This window comes from Varanus komodoensis, unplaced genomic scaffold, assembly GCF_004798865.1.
Source record: "Varanus komodoensis strain SLA01 unplaced genomic scaffold, ASM479886v1 scaffold42, whole genome shotgun sequence".
In the NCBI taxonomy this organism is placed as follows: Eukaryota; Metazoa; Chordata; class Lepidosauria; order Squamata; family Varanidae; genus Varanus; species Varanus komodoensis.
The window spans coordinates 4,606,286-4,633,381 of record NW_025335972.1 but is presented as its reverse complement, the minus strand read 5'-3'; the positions used below and the strand labels follow the sequence as shown (position 1 = coordinate 4,633,381).

Below are 27,096 nucleotides of genomic sequence, written 5' to 3'. Positions count from 1 at the left end.
GCTCTCTAGGCAGCTGGTTCCACTGTTGTATTGCTCTGACAGTGAAGAAGCTTTTCCTGATCTCCAGCCTGAATCTGGGTTGTCACAACTTGAGTTGATTATTCAATGTCCTACATGCTGGTAACCGTGAGATCTTTACCTTCCTCTTTGTATCAGACAGCCTTTGAGGTACTTACAGAGTGGCATGTCTCTCCTCCCCCACAGTCTTCTCAAGGCTGAATATCACAGTTTTCTCAGTCTCTCTTCATAGGGAAGTGCTTCCAAACCCTGGAGCATTTTTGTTGCCATCCTCTGGAGCCTTTCTGATTTTTCTGCATCTTTCTTAAACCTTGGTGCTCATTACTGGATGCAGTATTCCAGATGAGGCCTGAATAGTGAGGAGTATAGGGGAACTACTATCACTCATGATTTGGAAGTAATGCTTCTATTAACACATCCCAAAATAGCATTTGCCCTTTTTGCAGCTGCACTGCATTGTTGGCTCATCTTTAGCCTGTTGTCTACAATTACTCCAGGGTCTTTTTAAGTACTGTTAAGCCACATATTCCGCATCTTGTATTGATGCATTTGGTTTCTCTTTCCTATGTGCAGGACATGGAACTTGTCCCTACTGAATCTCATTCTGTCACTTTCAGCCCAGCATTCAAGTTTATCGAGATCTCCCTGAACCTTTATTCTGTCTTCTAGGGTGTCTTCTATTCCACCCAGTTTTGTATTGCCTGCAAATCTGATTATCTTTCCTTGTACTTCCTCATGCTTTTCTCTCAGCTTTTTCACCCACTGCCCAAGCTATATATTATGTTCTATTCTTTCCATCCTCTCAAAATACAAGCACTTGATAAGGAACACTCAAGTGGACTATCAACATTCTCTCCACAAAGTAATGGGTGCAAAAGGGGGGGGGGCAGCTGAGGTTCCTTATAAATGTAAGATCTGCTTGAATATTGGGGCACAAAACATCCCACTGTTTACATACACAATGCTTAGGTTTGAACTGGTGGTAACTAACAGGAAAACAGATCTTAGTCATGGTGGGTATCTTCATTAAAATAAACTCAAGAGTGTGGCAGCTATAAAAAGGGCAAATACCATGATTTGGGATTATAAGGAAAGGAGTTCAAAATAGTGACTATTGTAAAGCCTTTATGCAAAGCTGTGTTTTGAATACTGTTTACGATGCTATCCATCGTAACATGCAAACCAGCGCTGTAGCATTTTCTCTCAAGAAAGCATAAATCTTTCTAACAAGCAGGGTGTAAAAACAACAGTTCTTTCCTATCATTTGTCCTATGCATCTGAAATTCAAACTTCTACTATTCCTGCGGACACACGACCTCTGACGATCAGACCAAGGCCCTAACAATTGGGCAATTTTTATGTGGAGTATAAACACACTCAACAAAAAAATTGCCATATATAAACTGGCCTCCTTTAAACAGAAATACACTCGAAGTTTGCTCAGAGGCTCTGTGATCCCAATAATTTTGCAACTAAAAATGGGCAGACTTAACCTTTTGTCCCACTAATTCTAAATTAATCCCGATGCAGGGAACTCTATTCGCCCCCAGCCCTGCGCACTCTCCCTTCGTCGCCTGTACTCCTCCTCCTGCAGTGGGTGCCCCAGTGCCCAGACTTCTACTCGGGAGCTCTGGAACTCACCAGCCGCCTTCGGGCTCAAGCAGCCCCCCGCACCTGCAACAGGGAGGTGATTAACACTGACCTACCCTACACGGTTCTTCTGAAGACTGTGAGATACTGCACGTGAAGCGTTCTCGATACCCCAAAGCGCTACACGGCTGCGAATGAGAGCAGCGACCGGCGACCATTAACAACCCTCACCTCCCGTCTTGCGGGCGCGCACGCGCACATCCCCGCCCCCGTTCCGTCTCGTGGAGACGGTCGCAGACGCCCGACCCTGCCTGGCGGTCACGTGGAGTCTGTCATGGCGGCCTCCTGGGCCGCGGGCGGCCGGGTGAGCGCGACTCAGTCGCGGCGTTGGTTCCGGCTGCTCCGCGGGACTGCTGGGCGATGTCTGCTTCGGGGCTTCCGCACTGCAGGTGGGGAGACGCTGTGCTCGGGGGTCTTTTTCTGCCCTCCCCTCTCGCTGCTCCAATGATGACGGAGGACGCACTTCCCACGCACCAAGCAGTGCCCGTTTTCTCCTTGGGGCAAGAAGAGGGACAGGCACCGGTTTTTCCTTTCGGCGGGGGTGGCACCTCTCTCTTTCTTTAGAGTGCTTTCCCCTTCTTCCGAAGTAAGCTCCCACCAATCTTCCGCACCGCCATTTCCCCAGATTTTGTCACGAATTATTCCGGTTGCTTGCGTCATATCGCCTTTTTATATATGTTCCCCCCTCGCACACACGGACTATTTCTCCACTACTCTCGCCTTCTTGCAAGAAACCTAGGTCATTGTAAATGACACCTGCAGCCCCCAAAGCTCGCTTCTCTTGGTGATGAGGCACACGCCAGAGCACATGTGTGTCAATTTTATCCTCCCCTACCCCAATTTCATTGTTAGACTGATTCTCTGAAGGCAGGTTAAGCTGAAAGTGTGCCACGGCCTCAAGATCGCTTTGTGTATAATTTTATTTTTATTTTTTACCTACTTTTTTATTTTTCCAGTATTTTAAGGTTTAGATTGTGATTTTAATTGGGGTTTAATTGTACAGAATGGATGCTGTGCTTTACTTTGTTTTATTGTAAGACCATCCCAAGACTATTTGGTAGTGGATGGTATATAAATGTTTTAAACAGATAAATAAAGGGGTTGACTCTCTAGGCCTTCTTACTGCCTCCCACGTGCAATGTGCTTTCTCAGCCTTCCCCAGTCTGGAGTCCTCCATATTGAGGTGAGCTGATGGGATGTGTAGTCCAACACATATAAGAGAGTTTTGCTTGTTAGTTGCAAAGTCGCGTCTGACCCATCGTGACCCCATGGACAACATTCCTTCAGACCTTCCTGTCCTCAACCATCCCCCAGAGTCCACTTAAGCTCACACCAACTGCTTCAGTGACTCCATCTAGCCACCTCATCCTCTGCCGTCCCCTTCTTCTTTTGCTGTCGATTGTTCCCAGCAGTTCCCTTCCTTATGGTCCAGCTTTCACAGCCATACATTGCAACTGGGAAATCCATAGCCCTGACTATATGCACTTTTGTTGGCAGGGTGATGTCTCTGCTTTTTTAGTATGCTGCCTAGATTTGCCATAGCTTTCCTCCCCAGGAGCAAGCATCTTTTAATTTCTTGGCTGCAGTCCCCATCTGTGGTGAACTTGGAGCCCAGGAAAATAAAATCTGTCACTACCTCCATTTCTTCCCTATCTATTTGCCAGGAAGTGATAGGACTGGATGCCATGATCTTAGTTTTCTTGATGTTGAGTTTCAGGCCAACTTTTGCACTCTCCTCTTTCACCCACATCAAGAGGCTCTTTAGTTCCTCTTCACTTTCTGCCATGAGAGTGGTATCATCTGCATATCTGAGGTTGTTGATATTTCTCCCAGGAATCTTAATTCCAATTTGTGATTCATCTAGCCCCACCTTTCTCATGATATATTCTGCATATAAGTTAAATAGGCAGGGCAACAGTATACAGCCTTGCCAAACTCCTTTCTCGATTTTGAACCAATCAGTGGTTCCATGTCCAGTTCTCACTGTTGCTTCTTGACCCGCATACAGGTTTCTCAAGAGACAAATAAGATGATCTGGTACTCCCATCTCTTTAAGAACTTGCCACAATTAGTTGTGATCCACACAATCAAAGGCTTTAGCATAGTCAATGAAGCAGAAGTAGATGTTTTTCTGGCGCTCCCTAGCTTTCTCCATGATCCAGCGTATGTTGGCAATTTGATCTCTAGTTCCTCTCCCTTTTCGAACTCCTGCCTGTACTTCTGGTAGTTCTCAGTCCACATTCTGCTGGAGCCTAGCTTGTAGGATTTTGAGCATAACTTTGCTAGCATGTGAAATGAGTGTAATGGTGCGGTAGTTTGAACATTTTTTTGGCATTGCCCTTCTTTGGGATCGGAATGTAAACTGACCTTTTCCAATCCTGTGGCCACTGTTGAGTTTTCCAAATTTGCTGGCATATTGAGTGTAGCACTTTTACTGCATCGTCTTTTAGGATTTTGAATAGCTCAGCTGGAATACTGTCTTCTCCACTAGCTTTGTTGTTGCTCAGACTTCCTAAGGCCCATTTGACTTCACATTCCAGGATGTCTGGCTCGAGGTCAGTGGCCACTCCATCGTGGTTATCAGGGATGTTAAGGTCTTTCTTGTATAGTTCTTCTGTGTAATCTTGCCACCTCTTCTTAATCTCTTCTGCCTCTGTTAGGTCCCTGCCATTTTGGTCCTTTATCATGCCCATCTTTGCATGAAATGTTCCCTCCATATCTCCAATTTTCTTGAAGAGATCTCTAGTCTTCCCTATTCTATTGTCTTCTTCTATTTCTTTACACTGTTCCTCTCTCTGAGTGGGGAGATGGCCAGGATTGCAGTTGCATTCATGCCGGGAAGATGTGTGTGATCACGGGCGCACTCCTGCAGGAAAGACGGGCACAATCTCGGCCATCTCCGCCCCTCCACCAGCATGATTGTGGCCATCTCCTCACCCCCGCCCCCCGAGTCGGGAGATGGCTGCGATCATGCTGGGGGTGGGGTGGCCGAGATTGCGTCTGTCTGTCCCTCCCCCAGTGCTCCCCATTCATGCCTGTCTCTCCCTCCCTCAGCGTGCCCTGTTCATGCCCGTCTCTCTCCCCCAGTGCACCCATGATTGCGCCCCCCCACAGTGCGCCGGAATGACGGGCGTGTGCAGGGATGACAGGTGCAATCTCAGTCGTGTTGGGGAGAGGCAGAGAGATGGCCATGCTTGTGCTCGGGGTGGGGCAGGGGGGAGATGGCTGCGATCTTTGTTGTTCTTTGTCACTTTGCTTCACATTTTTCTGATTAAAAAAAAAGTTACAGAGCTGATTAACCTTATTTATGTTGAACCTTATGGGGAAATTTAACTAGGCTCATGACCATTTTGGGTCACGACCAGAGTCCTGGAACAGATTAAGTTCATGAGCCAGGGTATCAATGTATTACTTGACTCCTGTGCAGGATAACAGGAGGAATAGAGCAGGGAACAAACATATCTAACAAACATATCTAATTAGCCCAGGGACAAACATATCTAATTAGCCCTTGTGAAGACAAACAAATTGGCCAGAGCAGCAGATTGCATTCTGGAATGAATCTCTTCCAAAAGATCCAATGGTACACTGCAAATCATACAGTACTATTCTTGGAGAACTGGAGAATGGCTACTAGAAGACTAATTCAAGTCCCTACGGAATGTTGATAAAGCTGTGTGTCTGGATTTTCTTCTTCTAGTGGCCTTTCAAGCAGAAGATGAAAACTGTATGGCTGAAGTGTGAGTATCAGAGAATGTAATTTTTTGGGTTCAGATTAATCTTGGATTTTCTGTTTGTGTGTGTCCCTTTATTGTAGACTATGTAGGCCTCTTTGACTTGGCTGTGCGCTTAAAGGTTCTGGAGATCCCTAAGACAAGATATGTGAGATCCAAGTTTGCTTACAAGATTTTTATTAGCCTATGGCATAATTTACAATGCAGTCAATAACAGCAGTCAGTCAACAATGTTCCAGTCAGCTGGAACAGACAAGCAGTGATGCCTGCTGGTCCAAGAAGTCTGAACACAGAGTGGTTAGGCCAACTGCCCGCTTTATATACACTCTGTTGTTTACAGCAAAGCATACATTGATATAGGTGTGAACTTTGAAGTAATGTAGATTACAATAATGTCAGCTTTAGGGTTACATCATTCCTAGCTCTGCTAATTAGCAAAATACTGGTCTCACCATAAGCTAGTATTGGCATTGCTAACAATTGATCAATTGGTTGACAAGGTCATACTAATCTAGTTAATTCAGCCTTGGTCTAGAAGGCAAGCTTCTTGGCGAGCCTGATAAGCAAGCACTTGCTTATTATACCATGTGTCAGTGCTTTGTGCATCTCCCCTGCCCAGAATCCTAAAACAGGCTTGGCTGCTAAGGAAGCAAAAAGCAAGCTAAACAGAATATGGCTGTCAGTGAGGCCTACACAAAGCCCAGTGAGAAGCCATGGAACAATGTCACTGGCTAATAATTACACGTAGGCTAATTAGGCATGGTGACAGCAGGTGTTCCCATTAGGCTAAATCTGAAATGGAAGGTCCAGGGGGCAGCTTTCCATAGTTCAGGGTTTAGTACATCTGTGTGCTAATCAGAAACACAGGAGACTAGATAAACGGGTTCATATTGCTAGCTTAGTTCCCAGGGCAGCTGTTACCGGGCCATCTCTTCAGCCTATTCTGGCCCCACAGTTACCTCTTGTTGTCACGAAGAACTGCCATGGGTACGTGTGCTTGCTGGGTCCACCTGCCTCGGTTCAAAACCAACCAATGTGGATGCAACACCCTGTTTTGAAGTAAAACTGTATGAAGAGAACCAGTTAATTGTTTGAACATTTAAATCCTGCAAAGTGAATTGGCTTTTAATCTGTTGAGGCCTGAACATTTCTTATTAGTTCTCTTTTATGGTGAAACTGTTTACAATTCAAAATCCTTTGTATTTATTCGGTGTTGATTGGCAGTTCGCACCTTTATGCAGATTTGCAGAAGGTGTTTGCAATCATGTTTGCAGTGTTTGGTACCTGATAATTATGAGAGGCTCAAGGACTGAGGGCATTGTCTGCTTTTTCATCTGCCTCAGAGTGAATGTGGTGTTCATAGACCGATCAGGACAACGGCTCCCAGTGCAAGGCAGAGTCGGGGATGACGTGCTGCATTTGGCTCAGAGACATGGCATTGACCTAGAAGGTATGTTGCAACCCAAAGGCACATCTTGCCAGGCACCCAACTGGCAACAGCAGGCAGCCCTGAAGCAGGACACAAAGGTAGTAGTCCTCCCACACTGTGCTCCAGCAACTGGGATGCTATATAATTCAGCCATCTTGTTATACAAACATTTGAAGAAGAGGTCTGATTTGGTGGCCATCTTTGCAGCTTGCATCAGTGCATAATTATTTCCAGAAGGGTGGCAAAACCAACCAAGCATGTGAGGACTAACGCTCCTGTGATGGCATAACTTTTTAGACTGGGGTCCTCAAACTTTTTTAACAGGGGGCCTGTTGAAAGGTACCAGCGATGGCACGGGCCGCCAAGGCGGTGCAGGCAGGGGGAGCATGGGTTGGGGGGGGGCATGCACGCACGCAGCAAGACACTGGCTTGCTCACAAGGAGATTGTTTTCTCTGAGCGAGTCCGAAACTATCTCCTTGTGAGCAAGCTGCCACTGGGCACGCACACTGCGAGGCGGAGGCTTGCTCACAAGGAGATCCTTTTCTCCGAGTGAGTCCAAATCGATCTCCGCACAAGCAAGCCGTCACCTCACCGAGTCCAAAACCTCTATGGCAGGCCAGATAAATGGGTTTGGCGGGCCAGATCCAGCCCTCAGGCCATAATTTGAGGACCCATGTTTTAGACTGTAACCAACTTAGTTGGATGCATGAAGCAATACTGAGACTTTCAGGTACACATGTAGTTGGGAGGCAGAAGGGGGAAAGATTGTCAGTACTTTCTGCAGCCAGTGTGGTGTAGTGGTTAAGAGCATGGGACTGGGACTCAGACGACCTGGGTTCGAGTCCCTGCTTAGCCATGGAGCCAACTGGGTGACTTTGGGCCAGTCACAGGCTCTCAGCCCAACCTACCTCACAGGGTTGTTGTTGTGGGGATAAGATGGAGGAGGAGAATGATGTAAGCTGACTTGAGCCCTTTGTAGGAAAAAGGCAGGATATAAATCCAAAAATAAATAAATAAAATTTCCCTCTAAGTATAGTGTTTATAATTTCCCACCCAAGATATGTACTGTATGTGGTTCACAGAACCTTATGTCATCAAAAATGCATTAGTTTTATCTTAAGCAATTTAGCACCTTCATCAGGTGACCCAATAAAACCAAACAGAAACAAAGGACAGGAACTTCAAGAGATGACTTTGAGTTCTATTAAATGGAGAGAGGAAGAAAAACTCATGCACTCACTTCACATTTTTAACATCTTGTCATGTTCCCTCTCAAAGTTTAAGGGAGGAAAAAATGACTCAATACACAAAGGCTTTAGCATTTTTCATAGAAAAGGAAAAAAAACCCCACAGCTGCTGCAATAATTTGGTGACCTGTTTCTGGCTCAGTGATGAGACATATGTTTGAAAGTCCACGGAGTCAGTGATGGACATGCCTGGCTCCATGAGGAACAGTGCAGGTTTCATTAGCCACTCTGAGTTCCTGGAGCATGTTCTGCTGACCTGTCCTTCACAACTGCCTCTTCTTGCCTTGACAGGTGCCTGTGAAGCATCTCTTGCATGCTCTACCTGCCACGTCTATGTGAGCCCTGACGTCATGGACAAACTTCCTTCCCCTGAAGAACGGTAGGGGCCACCTTGGTACTCCCTTGTCATACCAATGGCCATTTTAGCACTGTCCCCCCACAGCCTTATGTCCTCCAGATGTTTTGGACTACAATGCCTAGCATTCCTGAGCAGTGGACATGCTGGCTACAGCTGATAGTGGTTTCATCAGAAAAGTTCTGGTGTGCACCAGGTTGGGGAGGACTGTTTTAGACACTAGTTACCCAAACTGCTATGGGGCTGGGTTCTTTGCTGATGTCCTTCTCAGCTTCCTTTGGAGCAGTACAGCTGGGAAGGGCCAACTCTCTCCCAGGCTGGCAATATTGGCAAGTGTGTTCCCTGCAACTTTAGGTATTCCAGAGGCAACTTTCCACCTCCCTGTGGGCTGCACTCCTGCTACTGAACTGTGGTGTGGGAAAAGAATGGTGGCTTGCCAATGAAATTCAACAGCAAATTGCAATAGCTTCTTCAACAAGATGAATTCAGTCAGAAAAACATTAGTCCTTTTTAAGGTTTGGGAGCAGTTTGCCTCTGAAATCTGGCAGTGACCTGCCAGCTCTTTTTGCTTCTGTGTGACAAAAGCCAGTTCCACAGCATGGCACAGGCAGCAGCTGCAGAAGAGGATGGGCAGGAGATGGCCCACTCCTGCTCTGTCAGTGCACCCACAGCGCATCAGCCTGGTCTCTGGCGCTGGAGGACAACACGCTGAGGGCCTGTCCCCGTGCTCAGCGAGGAGCCGTGCAAGGTGGGTGCTCCCTCTGCAGTGAGAGACTCTCTAGCTGCCCAGGTCTGGGATATCCCATGATCCCTGTGATGTCCTGTGCAGGATTGTGACCATTGATTCAGTCAGATCATTTAAGCATCCCACCAGTATCTGAGGCACATTTTCTATATACACAGGAAGGCCTTCTCAGGGGTTGTGTCCAAGCCTTGGAATTCCGCCTCTGTGGAGGCCTGTCCTGCCTGCTCTCCGATGGCCTCCCCTTGCAGAGCAAAGTTTGCTTGCTTTTCAGCCAGGTCTTGGGCTTTTCTAAATTCAGGGTTCCTTTTAGTAGGTTCTATGTGGGCATTGTTTGGTGCTGATGGCAGATTGCTTTTATCTGCTTTTCTTTTCCATCTCATTGCCAAAGCTACTCCCCTCCTCCGACAATTGCTGTTATCTGCCTTGAAAGGTAGAAAGTCAGAATGTAAGTTGTAGCAGTCAGCAATTCCCAGAGCATCTTGCCTTTTCTCTCCTCCTAGGGAGGAGGACATGTTGGACATGGCACCACTGCTTCAGGAGAACTCCCGCTTGGGCTGCCAGATCATCCTCAGCAAAGAACTGGAAGGAGCCGAGTTCACCCTCCCCAAGATCACCAGGAACTTTTATGTGGACGGACATGTCCCCAAACCCCACTGAGGGCAACCGAGCCAAGGGCTGAACTGATCTCTAGACAGAGGCTGACCCTGAACAGAATCTGTTCAGCAGGCTGCAGAGAGCAAGGCAGCAATGTGGCTGAAGGAGACAGGAGTTGTATAAAAGGAGGAAAAGAATTTGCTCTGTGAGCAAGTGACTTGTGCTGAGGAAGGAATTTTGGGTCAGCCAAATACAGCCACTCATAAAGCTTAAGGTGCCATCTTTCTGTGCCTTTGTCCCTAAGCAATCACTGTGTTGAGCACAGTTTCACACATGGCACAAGGAGGATGTTGGGAGAAGAACCTTCTTTCCAAATAGCTGTTTTCCTGGGTCTTCTGGGCAGCAAAATAGAAGACATTTCAGGAGGAAAGAGGAGCTGCAGTCTTTTCATGGAGGCAGAGAGTTCTGCGAAGTATTTTTGAATGCATGGGGAAAAAAGGGGAATGTGTGGGTTGTTCTCACAGGCACGTTCATTAGTTCCCTTTGTATGCTTTCCCATTATATAAACAATGCTTTCATCAACATTGTTCTTGTCCCTCATCTGCCCCTTGGTGGCAAAATCTGTTTCGTGCAGGATTTGCATTCCCCAACAGGCAAGAGGTTGCCTACTTCATGTTTCCTGTTGGCTTGTATCAATAAATATATGAAAGCAGACTGCTGCCATTGTTTTTGCCTTCATAAGATGTGCCTTTCCAGATGCGTGAAAAGTGAATCTGAAACTTAGTCTGTCCAGGAAGAGATACATGTGGAGAAAATGGTGGCGGTGGCCTAATCTCTTAGATTTACAGTCCTTCGCATCCTGAAGGTTTACAGCAGGCAACATATGAAGGGAAGCGATGACTCTTGTCTTCACAAGTCGCCTAACTAGTAGATTTAAGGTGAAAAGCATTTGTGGAAGAGTGTGGGTCTGAGCCGTAATCTGTTATATCAGCTCCCAGCGCCCGATCAGGCAGAAGTGAGCAGAAGGCGGGATAGGACTGGCAGATTGTGGGATAACTGGCGCTGGGGTCAGTGTTTAGCTCCCAATTGTTTAATGGCATCAAAGGCTTTCTCATTGTTGGGTGGCCAGAATCCCTGGCCTGGAGCCAACTGAAATATACAGTATGGGATGGTGCAGAGCTGTTCAAATCCTATCTGTAAAGCCGGGATGCTTCTTGATGGAGGCATTTTTTTGCACTGCTAATCAGCTATTCCATCCTTAACAGATCTTTTCCTGTTCAGGGAAAGAGAAGGAAGCAGCAATGTGAAAATACAGGAGAATCACTGAAGAAAGATGTTTTCTGGATGGGCATGCACATGTGCGTGTGTGCACGCGTGCACACACACGCACACGCACACGCACACACACACACACACACACACACACACACACACTGATAATCCTGGAATGACCCAGGGTGATTGTACAATAACCTTAGGCTGGTCACACTTTCTTGGAGATTTTCTCTCAATCATTCACCTTACTGTGTTGTAAGAATAAACTTGAGATTGGTGGGGGTGGGGGCATCTTAGAGCTTCTTTGAAGAACTAATAAACTGAAACGAACCTTCTACCATCAGGGGTCCCCAACCTGCAGCCCCCAAGCTCTTTATCTGAGGCCCTGCAGCTTGTTTACTGTGATCAACCTCAAGCCATTTTCCCCGAGACCCCATGCAGCTCTTCCTGCCTCAAACTGCACCATCTGCTGCTGTTTTTCCTGCCCCTCTCCTAAAAAAACCACAACAGCAATATTGTTTCTTCTGGTCTCCATGGTGCCTCCTGTCGGTCTTGGTCTTGTCCTCCCTACCGCATTTTGGCCATCCTGGGCGCTTTGCAAGGCAGCAGAGCTCAGGTACCCGCCCCATTCACTCCCTGTCTCCATGCATCTCCATGCATTGAAGGCTATATACGTGTGTGAGGAAGATAACACAGCTGTGTGGATGGATACAAGAGATTTCTGGCCTGCTTTTGCTAAAAAAAAAAAAAAAAAAGGCTGGAAAAGGAGAGTAAAAGGTCTGGTATTTTTGCAAAAAGGATACAAAGTGTCTTGCACATTCAAAGTTTCTAGAGGCTCCACCCATCAAGGTTCCTCCAAGTGGCTTCCCACTGGTGAGGTTGCTGCAAAAGAGGACTCTATTACCAGGGAAGCTTATGGGAGTCCCCTTTCCACATCTTCCTCCAGTCAAGTTCCCTCCCACCTTGCTTCTCACAATTGAGGCTTGGCTGCCAGGCAGCGATGAGGAAGGAAAATCTTGGTCTGAGTTGGGATAAACTGAAAAGCATCATAATGGATGGTGCAAGAAATATGGTGGGAAGAAAAATGTGTAGCTGCAAGGATCCATAAGGAAACATTGAGATTAAAGGGTCCACTTCCATGCAATGTCAAGGCATCATCCACAAGCAAGCCTTGTGTTGTGAGTGGGAAAGCGTGGTGTGTATTGTTGTGTCCAGCATTAATTACATTGGGCATCATGGCCTTACTCATCACCAGTTTCAAAATTTTCTCTCGGAGACAGAGGCAGAATATAGAGATGTGTTGTGCCATGCAGACGTCAGGTGGCTTAGCAGATGCAAAGCCCTTCAATGTCTTTTCAGTCTTCATCATGAAACTGATGTCTTTCTCAAGCAGAAGGGAAAAGGTCAAGAACCTCTTTCTGACTCTGGATGGATTTTTTATTTGTCTTTCGTAACTGATGCCACAGAGCATCTGAACACAATGGATCTGAGGTCGCAGGGGAAAGGAAAGCTTGTGTGTGACATGTATTCTGAATTGAAAGCTTTTGAGGCAAAACTAAACTTTTTTGTGAAGCAAGTTAGTGAAAGTAAATTTTCAAGCTTCTCTTGTTTCACTTTACTAAAATTTGGACAGGAATTTACATTCAATGTTGAAAGACACATCAAAGCACTGAACCTGTTGCAGGTGGGATTCCAGAATAGATTCATTGATTGCCATAAGCATGGAAAGGAATTAAGAATGTTTCAGAATCCATTTGAGGTAGCACCAGAAAATGCAAGTAACTTTTTTTCAGAACTAGTTGATTTCCAAGCCAGTGATCAGCTCAGAGGGATTTACAAAGAAAATAGTCTGTTAGATTTCTATTGTGATCTACCCGATATATTTATCAAGCTATAAGTGTATTTAAGCTGTTGCTGCATTAGTCATACTTTAAGGTGCTTGGGCACAGAAAGGAGGCTAAAAAGTCTGCATTCAACTGTCCCGATTATGACATGCAGCTTTGCTGGATGTGCAAAGTAGATCAGGTCCAGCATTGCTTCCAACATCAGCTAGTCAAATGCCATAGCAACGATGCTCCCTCCCTACTTCTGCATTTACTGTCCTTACCTGACCATCTTATTTATCTCTTGAGAAACCTAATGCGGGTCAGTCACCAATTGGAATTAAGATTGCTGGGAGAAATATCAACAACCTCAGATATGCAGGTGATACCACTCTAATGGCAGAAAGTGAAGAGGAACTAAAGAGCCTCTTGATGCAGGTGAAGGAGGAGAGTGCAAAAGTTGGCTTGAAACTCAACATTAAGAAAACTAAGATTATGGCATCCAGTCCTCTCACTTCCTGGCAAATAGATGGGGAAGAAATGGAGGTAGTGACAGATTTTATTTTCCTGGGCTCCAAGATCACCGCAGACGGGGACTGCAGCCAAGAAATTAAAAGAAGCTTGCTCCTGGGGAGGAAAGCTATGGCAAATCTAGACAGCTCACTAAAAAGCAGAGACTTCACCCTGCCAACAAAAGTGCGTATAGTCAAGGCTATGGATTTCCCAGTTGCAATGTATGGCTGTGAAAGCTGGACCATAAGGAAGGCTGAGCGCCGAAGGATTGAGGCCTTTGAATTGAGGTGCTGGAGTAGATTCCTGCGAGTCCCCTGGACTGCAAGATGATCAAACCAGTCATTCCTAGAGGAGATCAACCCTGACTGCTCCTTAGAAGGCCAGATACTGAAGATGAAACTCAAATACTTTGGCCACCTAATGAGAAGGAAGGACTCCCTGGAGAAGAGCCTAATGCTGGGAACAATTGATGGCAAAAGAAGAAGGGGACGGCAGAGGATGAGGTGGCTAGATGGAGTCACTGAAGCAGTCGGTGTGAGCTTAAGTGGACTCCAGGGGATGGTGGAGGACAGGAAGGCCTGGAGGAATGTTGTCCATGGGGTCGCGATGGGTCGGACATGACTTCACGACTAACAACAACAACCTGCTTTTTCAAGGTAGACCGCCTCGGAACATGACGTTTCCTGCCTTGGTTAGAGCCATCCTCTGCTAATTTGTCTCCCTCTGTCTTCAGATAGGTCCTACTGACCTCAATGGTTGCATCGACCCTAGCCAACTGGTAGAAAACAGGGCATTTAAGCTCCTAAAATGGGCTGAAGTTCCCAGGGAGACTTGCAAATGTGGCCCGCAACTTAGTCTCTCTACCCCTCCCCACCCATGCAAACCCCTGCGTGAGTTCGAGCCCACTCAGGGCTCCCTCGAGCTTCTCCCATCTGCTGCCGAAAGGTGAGCAAACTGCTGGAGCACAGAATTCTCTTTAAGGCTGCCGGTCCTGCACTCTCAGGTGCGTCCGATTAGGCGCCCAAGCTGGGCCACTGGGCAAGCTGCGTTTGTCCCTCCCCTCGCCTTGCAAAAGATATGTAGGGCTGGGGAGGGGAGTGCGGAGCTTGCCGCCTCCCTCTGGAGTGTTCGGCATGGAGGGGGAGCTTTTCGTGGACGGGCAGCCCCCGGATTTTTCCGTCTTGCAGGAGCTGCTGTGTCCGCCCTGCCTGGAGTCTGAGCCTAGCTGTAGCCAGGCCCCCAGTCCGGGAGGCGCCAGAGAAACAGCCGTCGTCGGAGAAGCAAGGTTAGCTTCTTTGACATCTAGTCGCAAGAACGGGGTGCAATCCTAAGTCCATTGACTACTATGAGAAACCCCTTCCTTTAGGTTGTCTCCGCGGAACCCGCCAACGGCGACAAACGGGAGGAGCCGAATAAGTTTTGTGTGCCCGACGGAAGCAAATGAGGGCTGAATCCCATGCACCCTAGTTTAGGTGCAAGCCTCTCCAAACTCACCAGGATTAACTTCATACTAAATATGCGCAGGACTGAGACGTTGGCTGATTTGCTTTACTCTTATACATATTTACCTGGGCGTAAGTCCCAGGAATCAAAGGTAGAGTGACTGCTGAATGAAAAGGACTTTAGGACAGATCCTTTGCAAATCTGGTTGGAAGTTAGCATTCCACCGTGTACAATAGTGCTTACTCTCAAGTAAAAGTTCGCCCAGGATTGCAAACGCACATCAGAAACCCCCTAACTAAAATCAGTGGGGCGTACTTCCAGGCAAACAAGCCTTGCTGCGGGTTCTGGCGCCTCCCCGCCCTTGTTTGGACGGGTGCGGCTTCTCCACTTCCACGCGCAAATGCAAGAGAGGAGAAGCCGATGCTCTCTCTCCTCGCGCTCCGGCCAGTGTGCGCCTCGCAAAGCATCCTCCGATGGGGCTGCTCCGCCCGCGCAAGAGCCCGAGCCAGCGGCGACGGTCATTGGCCAGAATCCGCGGGCGGGAACCCCAGGACGCACGAGCCTGGGCGCGCCCCTGCTACGCTGGCGCGCGCGCGCGGGGCGGGGTCGTGCCTCCGCTTCGGGCGGGTCTGGGGCAGCTGAGCCTGGGCTGTGAAGGCCGGGTGAGGAGAGGGAGCTCCCCTGAAAGTGAGCGAGAGAGGCGCCAAACGCGGAGGGCTGGCAGGGCAGGTGTGGAAAAGCCACGTGCCAGTCGTTGTTTCCAGTTGCTCTAGCAGACAGCAGTAGTAAAGTGCTTCCTTTCCAGGGAATTGCCCCCGGTTCTTGGAGATGGGACGCTAGTCGGAGCTAGATCTGTGCAACCAGCCCGTGCCTCAGTTAGCTGGGCGAGTGAGCCCACAGTTCGCAGTTCAGGACCGGTCTCCTAATTTGAATAAGCCGCATTAAATTCAGCAGGGTTAACTCCTAGGAAAAGGTGCAGAGGATCATGGCCTTCTTAAATAAAACGAGTGACTTGAAAATACTGCCTCCCAGAGGAGGTTGACTGCAGCATCTCTGCAGGAGTCCTCGTTCTAATCTTTGCCTTCTACTTGTTTCTGGATAAGATAATTCTGTGTTGCAACATGCCTTCTTTCAGTTACAGCCATGGATGCAGGAGAATTACAGCATTGTCTGTCCTGACGAGTCACTGCTTTTTCAGCCAGGAGGGGGTGCCTTCCTTGAGTGTGCATTACTTGTACTCTTACATCTAAACCTGTGAGGCACTAAATGCCTCCAGTATGATTTCAGAATTTGTTCTTTTCCTGTTTCATACATTTAGGTCTTTGCCTTCTTGTCAGAAGCATAGCTGGAGTAGTGGGAGTGAATGTGTTGGTTTTGGTTGGGCTACAGAAATAAATTTTTAAAACTTTTTATTCACCCAACATTTTAAGGTTTAAATAATTTTAATCCAGTTTTATTAATATTCTCAGCCATATTTTGTTGTTGTATTTTTGATTGTTTGTGTATTTATTGCCTATTTATATTGTAAGCTGTCCTGGGACAACTGGATTGTATAGGACGGGATAAAAATATTCCAAATAAATAATTTCTCCGAGGGGGTGGGGCGCGCCGGTGGCGGCAACACCCAGGCGGACGTCTGCCTCGTTTCAGTTAAGAAACCTGGAATACCTCCGAAAATGGGCTTTTCGTTGTCTGACCGGTCAGCTTCCATTTGAGGAATGAAAGCCTGATTGTACTGCAGGAAAACTTTCTGCTGAAAACAAAACCCAGGCGCTCTCGACCCAGAGGGTGGCGCTACAAATTCCGTCCCTGACTTTCCCAGGCCTCCCTCTCCCATGCAGGAATCTCTGCTCAGAATGAATTTCTCACGATCGGGACCAAAGTTGCACTGAACTGGTGCTTGTGTGTCTATGTGGGGGAATATATAGATCCCCTTGGTTTATTTTGCCTCTGATCATGGTAAGATATGTGCTGTGAAGGGTTCCCTCAGAAAGCTCTGTCAGTTATTTGAGGAAGGTGTTTGTTGTAAGGAGTTAAACACTTATGGGCTTTAAAATAGCTCTTATTCAAGTTCTCTGCAGTTAGTAAACTACAGACAGACCGTATGCCTTCCAAACACATTTGGACCGCAACACCCAGAATTCCCAGAATGACCCTGCTGAATGGGAATTCTGAGAGTTGTGGTCCAGATGCCTCTGAAGGCTATTAGGTTGGGGAAGGCTTACGTAGACATTTGAGGATTTGGGGAGAGAGTGGCGTTTCCTTTGGTTAGGAGGACCTTAACTAGTTTTCTGTTAACTTAATTAAAACCGATTCTAGAAGTGTACTAGCCCCACCTAGTGAGGAAAGCTAGCTATAAAGCACAATTATATTTCTGCCCAATGTATTGGTTCTATATTGCAGATTGTGCCACAGTAATCATTAGTTCTTTATTACTATAATCATTAGTGCTATAGGACTCTGTTGTTTCAGCATTTTGTAAGAACATTTTCTGAGCCTGAAAATTTCTGGGTTTGCATAGCTATAATTGTTAAGTCTTTCAGGTGCTACCAAATTATAGGCCATTAACAATGAAATCTTCATCTAGAAGTAAAAGCAAATGCAATCCACAGGACTTACTCTCAGCTAAGGCAGTGTAGGAGTGCAGCCTAAATAGGCCTCTAGCTGGTATTAACGTTTGTTAACAAGCGTCGCTATTCTGAGGAGCTTAACAAAAACCACAGCAATGGAAAAACTGATCTTTTAGCTTTGTAACTAGGGTGCAGTCCTGGGCATGTTTATATCAAAGGGAGGCCTGAACTCTGTGGCACGCCCCCAACACCCATGCTTGGAATTGTGCCTCACATCTTGGAAAAGTGCCTTTCATTGCCAGAGGGCTGCCCCGTGGGGACACTGGATGGGCTGATAGGAGCAGATACTTTCATTAGAGAGCCATTTGAGCAGGGACATTCTTCTTGGGGATACAGTCCAGGGAGAGCTGGCCACTGGGGGATTGGAGGGTAGGCGGAGACTGTCTTGTGGATTTAAAGAAATGTGAGATGGGGCAAACAGTATCTTGCCCTCAGTTTTGAGTGTTCCACATGGCCTGGGGTGGTGGGTGGATAAGAGAGAATGTGATGCAGAGGGATGCGAAAGGGAAGATGCCTCTGATGATGAAGTTCTGATGTTTCTTCCCTGGGGGCATTCCTTAGAAGCCGAGGAGGGCAATTTCTTTAAGTGCATCTGATGATCTCTAGCACTGCCCGATGCATGCTTTATTTCTCCCATCTCTGCAGGGTTGAGTCCTTCAGCAGCATGGCTTGCTGCCTCCAGATCCCAGACAGCAAAGCCCTCAACTTCCTGCAGGAGACTGCCCAGCAACCCTCTCAGCCGGAACCAATCAGCAGCAACTCAGGGAGGCCTCCACAGCAGGCGGGACTGGCCGTGCAGCCCAGGCGCAGTGCTACGACACCTCAGGGCGATGGCTTGTCCCCTGCACTGGCCAGCATTGGTGCCTTGGATGCCCTCAGCCTCATTAACCTCCACTGCTCCAGCCTTGAGTCAGAGCCAGGGGATCGGACTGAGTTACAAGAAGCTGCCCAAGAAAAGCCCCCGGTCTCCTTCTCCAAAGGCCACTGTAGCAACCATCCGTGGACACCGTGTCTGGAGGAGCCCAGGGCGGTAGAGCGGCTGGGTACTGGCGTTGCCTACAAGTTTGAGTCTCAGAGGGCAAAAAGAAGAATTTCCCGCAAGCAGTCGAGACCTATGCGGAGCTATGAGCGTGACGACCCTGCCTTCCAAGGGGTGACCTTTCAAATGCATCTGTGCCTGAATCAGATAAGCTCCCAGGGCTGTCAGCTCCTTATTAAGGCCCAATACAGCAGGTAAAGAGTGCATTTCATGGGCAGAAGTCTGCTAGTCACCCAGAGGGTTCCCAAAGCAAGACGACAAACCTATTCCAGGGGACTTCAGTACTAGTGTTAGCTGGGATTTCAGTAAAGCTTTCCTATACTTACAAGTATTTCCTGTTGTAATGTCACGCTCCTTTACTTCTGTTCCATGCCCTACACTATAGAAACATAGAAACAGTGAGTCAGAAGGGGTCTCCCGGGCCATCTAGTCTGGCCCCCGGCTCCAGCCGGCTCCACTCACGACATGCCTATCATGTGCATGTCCAGCCCATCTTTGAACACCCTCACTGATGGGGCCTCACCGACCTCTCGTGGAAGCCCATTACACACCCTCGGGGTCCTGACTGTCAGGAAATGCTTCCTGGCATCCAAATGGAACCTTGGCTCCCTGAACTTTGCTCCGTTGGAACACGTCCTGCCCTCCTCCACAGGGGAGAACAGGACTCTACCCATCTCCATTTGACATCCCCTCACATACCTGTATGTCGCCAACAGATGCCCTCTGAGTCTCCTATTCACAAGGCTGAAGAGACCCAGTTCCCCCAGTTTCGCCTCATACCCCATCCCTTGCAAACCGGCCACCAACCTTGTGGCCCTGCACTGCACTGACTCTAACCTGGCTATCCTTCCTTTAACGAGGGGCCCAAAACTGAGCACAATACTCCAGTTGTGTGCGCACCAGAGTCATATAGAGGGGTAGTAATACCTCTCTCGATCTAGAAGCCACACTTCTGGCTATGCAACCAAGGGTGGCGTTCACCCTCTTGACCACCGCATCACACTCCTGACTCATGTTTAGCCTGCAGTCAACCAGCACCCCGAGGTCCCTTTCACAAGTGCTGCTGTCCAGCCACTTGTCCCCTAACCTGTACTTATGACACCAATTCCTATGCCCCAAGTGCAAGACCTTGCACTTATCCACATTGAACGCCATCCTGTTGTCTCCTGCCCACTTCCATAGTCTGTCCAGATCCTTTTGGATCTGGAGTACCTGCTCCTCAGTTGTGGCCACTGCCCTTGTTTTAGTATCGTCTGCAAATTTGATCAGCAGACTGTTCCCCCTTTCTTCCATGTCATCGATGAAAAGATTAAACAGGATCGGCCCCAGGACAGAGCCCTGAAGGACCCTGCTTGTCACTGGCCGCCATCCCAACGATTCTCCACTAATGGTTACCCTCTGCTTTCGGTCAGTCAGCCATGCCCTAATCCACCGGACAGTGCTTTGGTGTATCCCAAAACTCCTCAGTTTCTCCATCAGGATATCATGGGGCACTTTGTCAAAGGCCTTGCTGAAATCCAGGTAAGCCACATCCACTCCATCCCCTCCATCTAGCCATCTCGAAACCTTGTCGTAGAATTCCTCAAGGTTTGTCTGGGAAGACCTGTTTTTGTGGAAGCCGTGTTGTGTGGCTGTCAGCCTCCCTTCCCTATCTAGCATCACTAGATCTCTATTATGAGCCTTTCCATTGTTTTTCCTTCAATGGACGTAAGGCTAACAGGTCTGTAATTCCCCATGTCCCTTCTACTACCCTTTTTGAATATTGGGACCACTGATGCCACCCTCCAGTCCTCTGGAACTTCACCCGTTCTCCACGAGGTCTCAAAAATGGAGGCCAGCGGGCGTGAGAGAACCCCTGCCAACTCTCTAAGTACTCTCGGGTGTAACCCGTCAGGGCCTGGTGCCTTTGTAATGTCCAATGCCCTGAGGAGCCCCTCAACTTCAAGGGGGGTGACTCTAATTTGTGCCCCTAAGTCCCCAGCCTCATCTAATCTCCTGTGCGGATATCCCCCGTCCTGCTCTGGGGAGAACACAGAGGCAAAATAGTCATTTAGCATCTGTGCCTGTTTTATTTATTTATTTATTTAAAATATTTCTATGCCGCCCCATTCGCTGAAGCCTCGGGGTGGCTCACAACATAAAATTAAAATATAAAACATTCAAATATACAACAAATTACGTATTTATTTATTTATTTGTTCCCTCATATCAGTCACTGGATCTCCTTCCTCCTTATTTAGTGGTCCCACCACTTGTCTCCCCTTCCTCTTCCTTTTACATGCTGAAAGAAGCCCTTTTTGTTGCTCTTGTTTTTCTTGGCAAGTCTCAGCTTGTAATCTGCCTTAGCCTTGCGAGGAATCCTTCTGCAACGGGCCTCCTCCTCCTGGTATACCCTTTTGTCTGTATGTATGTATTGTATGGGTGCAGTTTCATGTAGGGCTAAAGGTAATGGTTTAAGGTACAGGTTTCCCCATTACATTAAAGTCCAGTCATGTCTGACTCTTGGGGGCGGTGCTCGTCTCCATTTCCTAGCTGAGGGAGCCAGCGTTTGTCCGCAGACAGTCTCCATGGTCATGTGTCCAGTATGACTAAACACCAAAGTGCACAGAACGCGGTTACCTTCCCACCAAAGTGGTACCTTTTTATCCACTTGCATTTGTATGCTTTCAAACTGCAAGGTTGGCAGGAGCTGGGACAAAGTACAGGAGCTCATCCTGTCTGCGGATTTCAACTGTTGACCTTTCGATCAACCAGCCCAGCGGCTCAGTGGTTTAACCCACTGCACCACCGCTTTGAGCAGGGACATTCTTCTTGGGGATGCAGTCCAGGGAGAGCTGTCCACTGGGGGATTGGAGGGTAGGCGGAGACTGTCTTGTGGATTTAAAGAAATGTGAGATGGGGCAAACAGTATCTTGCCCTCAGTTTTGAGTGTTCCACATGGCCTGGGGTGGTGGGTGGATAAGAGAGAATGTGATGCAGAGGGATGCGAAAGGGAAGATGCCTCTGATGATGAAGTTCTGATGTTTCTTCCCTGGGGGCATTCCTTAGAAGCCGAGGAGGGCAATTTCTTTAAGTGCATCTGATGATCTCTAGCACTGCCCGATGCATGCTTTATTTCTCTCATCTCTGCAGGGTTGAGTCCTTCAGCAGCATGGCTTGCTGCCTCCAGATCCCAGACAGCAAAGCCCTCAACTTCCTGCAGGAGACTGCCCAGCAACCCTCTCAGCCGGAACCAATCAGCAGCAACTCAGGGAGGCCTCCACAGCAGGCGGGACTGGCCGTGCAGCCCAGGCGCAGTGCTATGACACCTCAGGGCGATGGCTTGTCCCCTGCACTGGCCAGCATTGGTGCCTTGGATGCCCTCAGCCTCATTAACCTCCACTGCTCCAGCCTTGAGTCAGAGCCAGGGGATCGGACTGAGTTACAAGAAGCTGCCCAAGAAAAGCCCCCGGTCTCCTTCTCCAAAGGCCACTGTAGCAACCATCCGTGGACACCGTGTCTGGAGGAGCCCAGGGCGGTAGAGCGGCTGGGTACTGGCATTGCCTACAAGTTTGAGTCTCAGAGGGCAAAAAGAAGAATTTCCCGCAAGCAGTCGAGACCTATGCGGAGCTATGAGCGTGACGACCCTGCCTTCCAAGGGGTGACCTTTCAAATGCATCTGTGTCTGAATCAGATCAGCTCCCAGGGCTGTCAGCTCCTTATTAAGGCCCAATACAGCAGGTAAAGAGTGCATTTCAGGGGCAGAACTGTGCTAGTCACCCAGAGGGTTCCCAAAGCAAGATGACAAACCTATTCTAGGGGACTTCGGTGCCAGTGTTAGCTGGGATTTTAGGGCTGTGACCCTAGATCCACTTGCCTGGGAAGGTGGCCTTCTGAGCTCACGAGGCCTTGCTTCTCAGTAGGCTTTTGTGGGATTGAGCTGTAAATAGCAAAGCATGTGCTCTGGGTACACATCCTAGCACATGTATGCTCCTTTTGGGATGCCTGTACATCTGGGATCAATTTTCATTTGTGAAAGTTGGTACCTTTTCTTCTTCACTTGAAATTGGATTAAACTGCACTTAATTATTTCTACACCACTTGGGTCAAGATTTGCCCAAAAATGAAGATGCAGCAAGTTAACTGAAATCTGACTTGAAAAATAACTTTTCAGTAAAGCTTCCGTATACTTACAAGTATTTCCTGTTATAATGTTATGCTTCTTTACTTCTGTTCTATGCCCTACAGTATGTATTGTTTGGGTGCAGTGTCATGTAGGGCTAGACACATTATAATTGGCTGACAGAATGCTGGGAGTTGTATTTTCCTTTCTGTCTAAACAGGCATAGGATTCTGCCCTGAAAGGATTGAATTCTTATGCCAGGCAATGATTCAATTGTTATCAGAAGTAAAAAATCTGATAATGTTGTCCTCTAAGTAATTTGATATTCCCATCAGATATTATTTGCATCTTGGTTACTGTTCCAGATGCACTGGCATTGTTGTTACAAAGAGTATAGAGAAGATAATAGAGCAAGAATATGATTAACTGGAGTAAAAGCTATGTTCATTTTCAGATGTAAAGCTTAAATTGGCTTATGATTTATTGACTCCAAAAGCAACTCTGAACCCTGCATTGAATGGAATAGTAATTTGATTTTTCTTTAGTGTTCTTTCCCACTCTAAGCACAAGAGAGGCACAGATGTACTTCTTGTCCTAACTCTCTCTCTCTCTCTCTCTCTCTCTCTCTCTCTCTCTCTATATATATATATATATATATATATATATATATGAGTATAACAGTTCCTAGTGAGTTCTGTGAGACTTAGTGCCAAAAACACTTGTAGGCTCAATTGTTGCAGGGCAAACTCTTCCAGTATTCTACAGGCTTTCACTAACATTTCTAAAATCAATGTTGTGTAGTACCATTCCGAGTTCAGTTCCTATGTTAATTGTTGTTCTGTGAACTATTGAGGTGGATAGTATGGTGACCTCTAGGTTGTGGGAGATCTTAAGAGTCCAAAATCCCCTGCTTAGGCTGCTTTTGAATTTGTCACTGTTCTTCTAGCGTGTAAAATGAGAGTACCTGTAATCTGTCTTAGAGTAATTAAAAATGTATTGATAAGTAATACAGTTTGAATATATGAATATTGAATATTATTAGGAATACAGCAAGATATAAAGTTACATATAAGTTTGGAATTCACATTTTCAAAGCAGATGTAAATATCACACATCTAATCTATGTCCAGTGAAAAACTCATGAAAAGACGACGAGCAACTTTAGCAAGAGAAGAGTGCAGAGCTGGCGTTTCGGAGGAGGAAGAAGGATGTCTCTCTGCCCAGAGTATGTTAACATTTTAGGCGCTAAATACATGTAATATCAGGTCATAATATTTGAGACTCTAAAGGTAAAACCATGTTGCAATCCATTTATCAGCAGCAGAAGGAGCCCAAGGCTCAACAATATAGGAACAACAGCCTCATCCTTGGCACCCTGCGTAGCCATCCTGCGGCCCTACCTGGCCGATGCTGCCACCACCAAATTCCTCCCCCAGCCTCAGTTGACTTCCCCATTGCTTGTGCTCCCTAACCCATTTGCAGGCAGCCTGATAGAACTGGCGCTTGCCTTGCCGCTGATAGCAATGAGGAAACTGTTCTACTTTCGACGAGCACAGGAAAGCAGAGGAAGGGAGCTCAGAGATCCTCAGGTGGGTTCTTCTCTCCATCTCTGTTATTGCTAAGAGCAAGGAAAGAACGATCTGTTGGGATCACTGGGAAGTGTGTGGATGTACGTGTCTGGTTCTATGCAGCCCTTACCCAGCATCACATCAGGTAAATGCTTGAGCACCCCTGCTTTTGACTTAGTGAATAAGGAATTCAGTTTCTTGGTTGGAATGTAGCTGTCTGTATGGCCGTCATGATGTCCTAGCCCATGGCTCTGTGCCAGCTTTGTACCCCAAGCCAAGGGCAGGAGCAGGGTGAGAGCCATGCCTGTGGGTAGCATCACTGCATGCAGCACTGAGCAAGCCAGCATTGTGGATGGAAATGCATGGCAGGGAGTAGAACTGGGGGGCTCACCTGTGTGGCATTCCAAAGGCATTTTGGCCACAGGAGAGCTTGGCAACACATACTGAGCCTTATGAACCTCTAATACATTTATGATGTGACCACAGCTGACAGGCAATATGTTTGGAAAATCTCGTTTCACTTGCCAGGTATTTGGCCAGCAAACTACTAGCCAAATAGCCGGGGGTCAGACTAGACCCAGAAGACCCCTTCTGACTCGTTCTGTTTCTATGTTACTGTGCACGGTTCCAGTTACAACTGCTAGTAAAACTAGTGTGTTCTGGTTTTTAAGTGAGAAAAGTAAGCAGTTGATTCCTTCCCTATTTAAACTTCATCAGCCATTTCATGTGACAGCCAGGCTCCACTGGTATTTGTTGCTGTAGGTACCCAAATGTGAGAGGGAGAACTGCTCTTTTAAATATACCGGAAGCGTTATTAATGACTGTGATGAGATGTGACTAACTTTGTATATCTCTTCTAACTGTTTTGGGGGAACACGCAAGTGGGACCTGGTTCCACGCAATCTGACCTGTCTGATTTCACACCAGAAGAACTTGGCAGTTGGCATCTCAAACTGCTGAACTGAAATAATTCCAGTTCTTCACAATGGAATTTACTCAGATTTACATGTTAATTCAAAACAAACTACCTATTCATAAGGCTTAGAAACTTGCTGGATCAGGCAGAAGCCACCTAACCAGCACGAGAGCACAGCTTAGTGGCTCTCTGTGGCTTGCTTCATATTTTACACAGCATTCAGTGGGCAGCATCAAATGGGATACTTCCATACTGTCAGTTCTTTTTTGCCCCACTGACCGTATTGATCAAGTCACCTCTGCTACCCACACAACAACAATCCGGCACTTCTGGAGCAACCCCAAACAAATGGAAATGTGGGAGGAGGAGGGCCAACGAAGTTCACATCAAGGAGCTCCACTGGCTTGCCTGCTTCTAGAAACAAACATTCCCATTTGTTTTAGGGTTTCCCTTGGGAGGCATTAGATGTGCAGCACAGTTGGTGGGATGCACCACTTGTGGAAGGGAATTGGAAGTATGGGAAAGAAGCAGTGCAGATTTGAATACCTCGTTAGATTCTGCCCTATGAGTTCCAAACAGCCTTCCTAAGATGGTACCCTCCAAAGGTTTGGGATTACAGCCCTCAGCATTCCTGACCATTGACCTTTCTGGCTGGGGATGAGAAGAACTAAGATCTCAAAGATGTGGAGGAGACCTGGATGAGGAATGCTGGCTTCCAGAGCTGTGTTCAGGAAGCACACATTAAGTATAGATGCCTGTGGAGCAGAGAATGGACATGAGTGCATTTTGCTCAGAAATGTCTCTGAGAAGAGAAAATGTACTTTCTGTCTGGTTTGCTGTCCTCCACATTCTTACAGAATAAACTGCAAGCCAGGACCTCCCCACTTCAAATATCACCTTTGCTGCAGTGCTGGGAGATGTAGGACTTTTTTTCTGCCTAAACAGGAATCGAATTGTTTTGAGGTGATTTAGGCCAAAGAGTATTTGCTGATCTGCAGTAAAGGAATAATAAAAATGGATTGTTTTACCAGGTTCTTTGCAATGTTTATTAAAATACAGGAAATTATTTTGACATTGGAGAGATGCTCTGTATTAATGCTGAGTATTGTTATGTAATGCTTGCATTAATCAGTGAAATGGCAAGCACTCCAAAAATATTTGTGAAGGGACTAACATTCAGCATATTACTGTCTGACAGTGGCAGTTTTGAAATGTTCATGCCAACAAAGTTTCTTCCAAATAGTCTGAGTTACATTTTAAAAATCCAGTAAGACTAAAAAGCAAGCACCATTAGCATTTGCTCAGCGATAAGAGTGTTTGAATGAGAGAGAAATTATAGGGCAGGGTTTTTGTGTTAATGCTGTTATCAGATGCATGTATCCTGAGGTGCTCAGATAAATTATTTGATCCAGTTGTTCTTTGCTTTCAAGGAAATAAGCGTTGTGCTTCTTGCAAGACCAGAAAAACACCACTGTGGAGAAATGCTGAAGATGGGACCTCTCTCTGCAATGCATGTGGAATTAGGTACTCAGCACTGCTGAAACATCTTAAGATATTTGTTAGAGATTTATTCAAACTCTGTCAGTTTACTGTATGTATTTCACCTTCCCCACAGGTACAAAAAGTACAGAATTCGGTGTTTTCAGTGCTGGAATATTCCAAAACATGGTGGGAAACGCTGCTTGCATTGTTCCAATTGTGGAGGGAAATTACATGCAGTAACTGCGCACCAGAAATCTGGAAAAAGGTAAAAGTAGTTGGTCTGTGTGTGTAGGTGTCCTGGGGTGGTGGGGGGGGGGGGGTTGGAGATTAGCCTGCAACCACAAAATGGTTCTTCTACTGACTGAAGCATTTGTTGCTCATACAAATTTGATTTGTAGAGGTGTGCCATAGAAAACCATACAATTCATTGTGAAAGGGAAGGTGAACGGTCCTTGAATGTGTAGCTTAAGCTAGGATTATTTTGAGAGCAATAGAAAGAACAGTTCTGCATGGAAAGAACAACGTATATCCC

At 47.0% G+C, this 27,096-nt stretch overlaps 2 protein-coding genes across 2 annotated transcripts; both read left to right on the top strand.

Moving 5' to 3' along the window:
• Window positions 1-1,938: 1,938 nt before the first annotated feature.
• On the top strand, window positions 1,939-10,487 carry FDX2 (ferredoxin 2). Its single transcript, XM_044443790.1, has 5 exons — window positions 1,939-2,057; window positions 5,369-5,408; window positions 6,746-6,852; window positions 8,371-8,458; window positions 9,680-10,487. Exons 1-5 carry the CDS (start codon window positions 1,943-1,945, stop codon window positions 9,834-9,836), a joined length of 507 nt encoding a protein of 168 aa, XP_044299725.1. The 5' UTR covers window positions 1,939-1,942; the 3' UTR covers window positions 9,837-10,487.
• A 4,030-nt stretch (window positions 10,488-14,517) lies between these two features.
• ZGLP1 (zinc finger GATA like protein 1) lies at window positions 14,518-26,833 on the top strand. Its single transcript, XM_044443433.1, has 6 exons — window positions 14,518-14,669; window positions 18,103-18,690; window positions 21,629-22,216; window positions 23,729-23,823; window positions 26,513-26,606; window positions 26,698-26,833. The coding sequence occupies exons 1-6, from the start codon at window positions 14,518-14,520 to the stop codon at window positions 26,831-26,833; spliced, it is 1,653 nt and encodes a 550-aa protein (XP_044299368.1).
• The last annotated feature ends 263 nt before the right edge of the window (window positions 26,834-27,096 follow it).

Bases quoted from the DNA above. Each gene is read 5' to 3' on its own strand.
- FDX2 (XM_044443790.1), top strand. From the start codon at position 1,943: ATGGCGGCCTCCTGGGCCGCGGGCGGCCGGGTGAGCGCGACTCAGTCG. The intron at 2,058-5,368 runs GTGGGGAGACGC...TTCTTCTTCTAG, and splicing joins TCGGGGCTTCCGCACTGCAG to TGGCCTTTCAAGCAGAAGAT. The intron at 8,459-9,679 runs GTAGGGGCCACC...CTCTCCTCCTAG, and splicing joins CTTCCTTCCCCTGAAGAACG to GGAGGAGGACATGTTGGACA.
- ZGLP1 (XM_044443433.1), top strand. From the start codon at position 14,518: ATGGAGGGGGAGCTTTTCGTGGACGGGCAGCCCCCGGATTTTTCCGTC. The intron at 14,670-18,102 runs GTTAGCTTCTTT...CCATCTCTGCAG, and splicing joins GCCGTCGTCGGAGAAGCAAG to GGTTGAGTCCTTCAGCAGCA. The intron at 18,691-21,628 runs GTAAAGAGTGCA...TCATCTCTGCAG, and splicing joins ATTAAGGCCCAATACAGCAG to GGTTGAGTCCTTCAGCAGCA.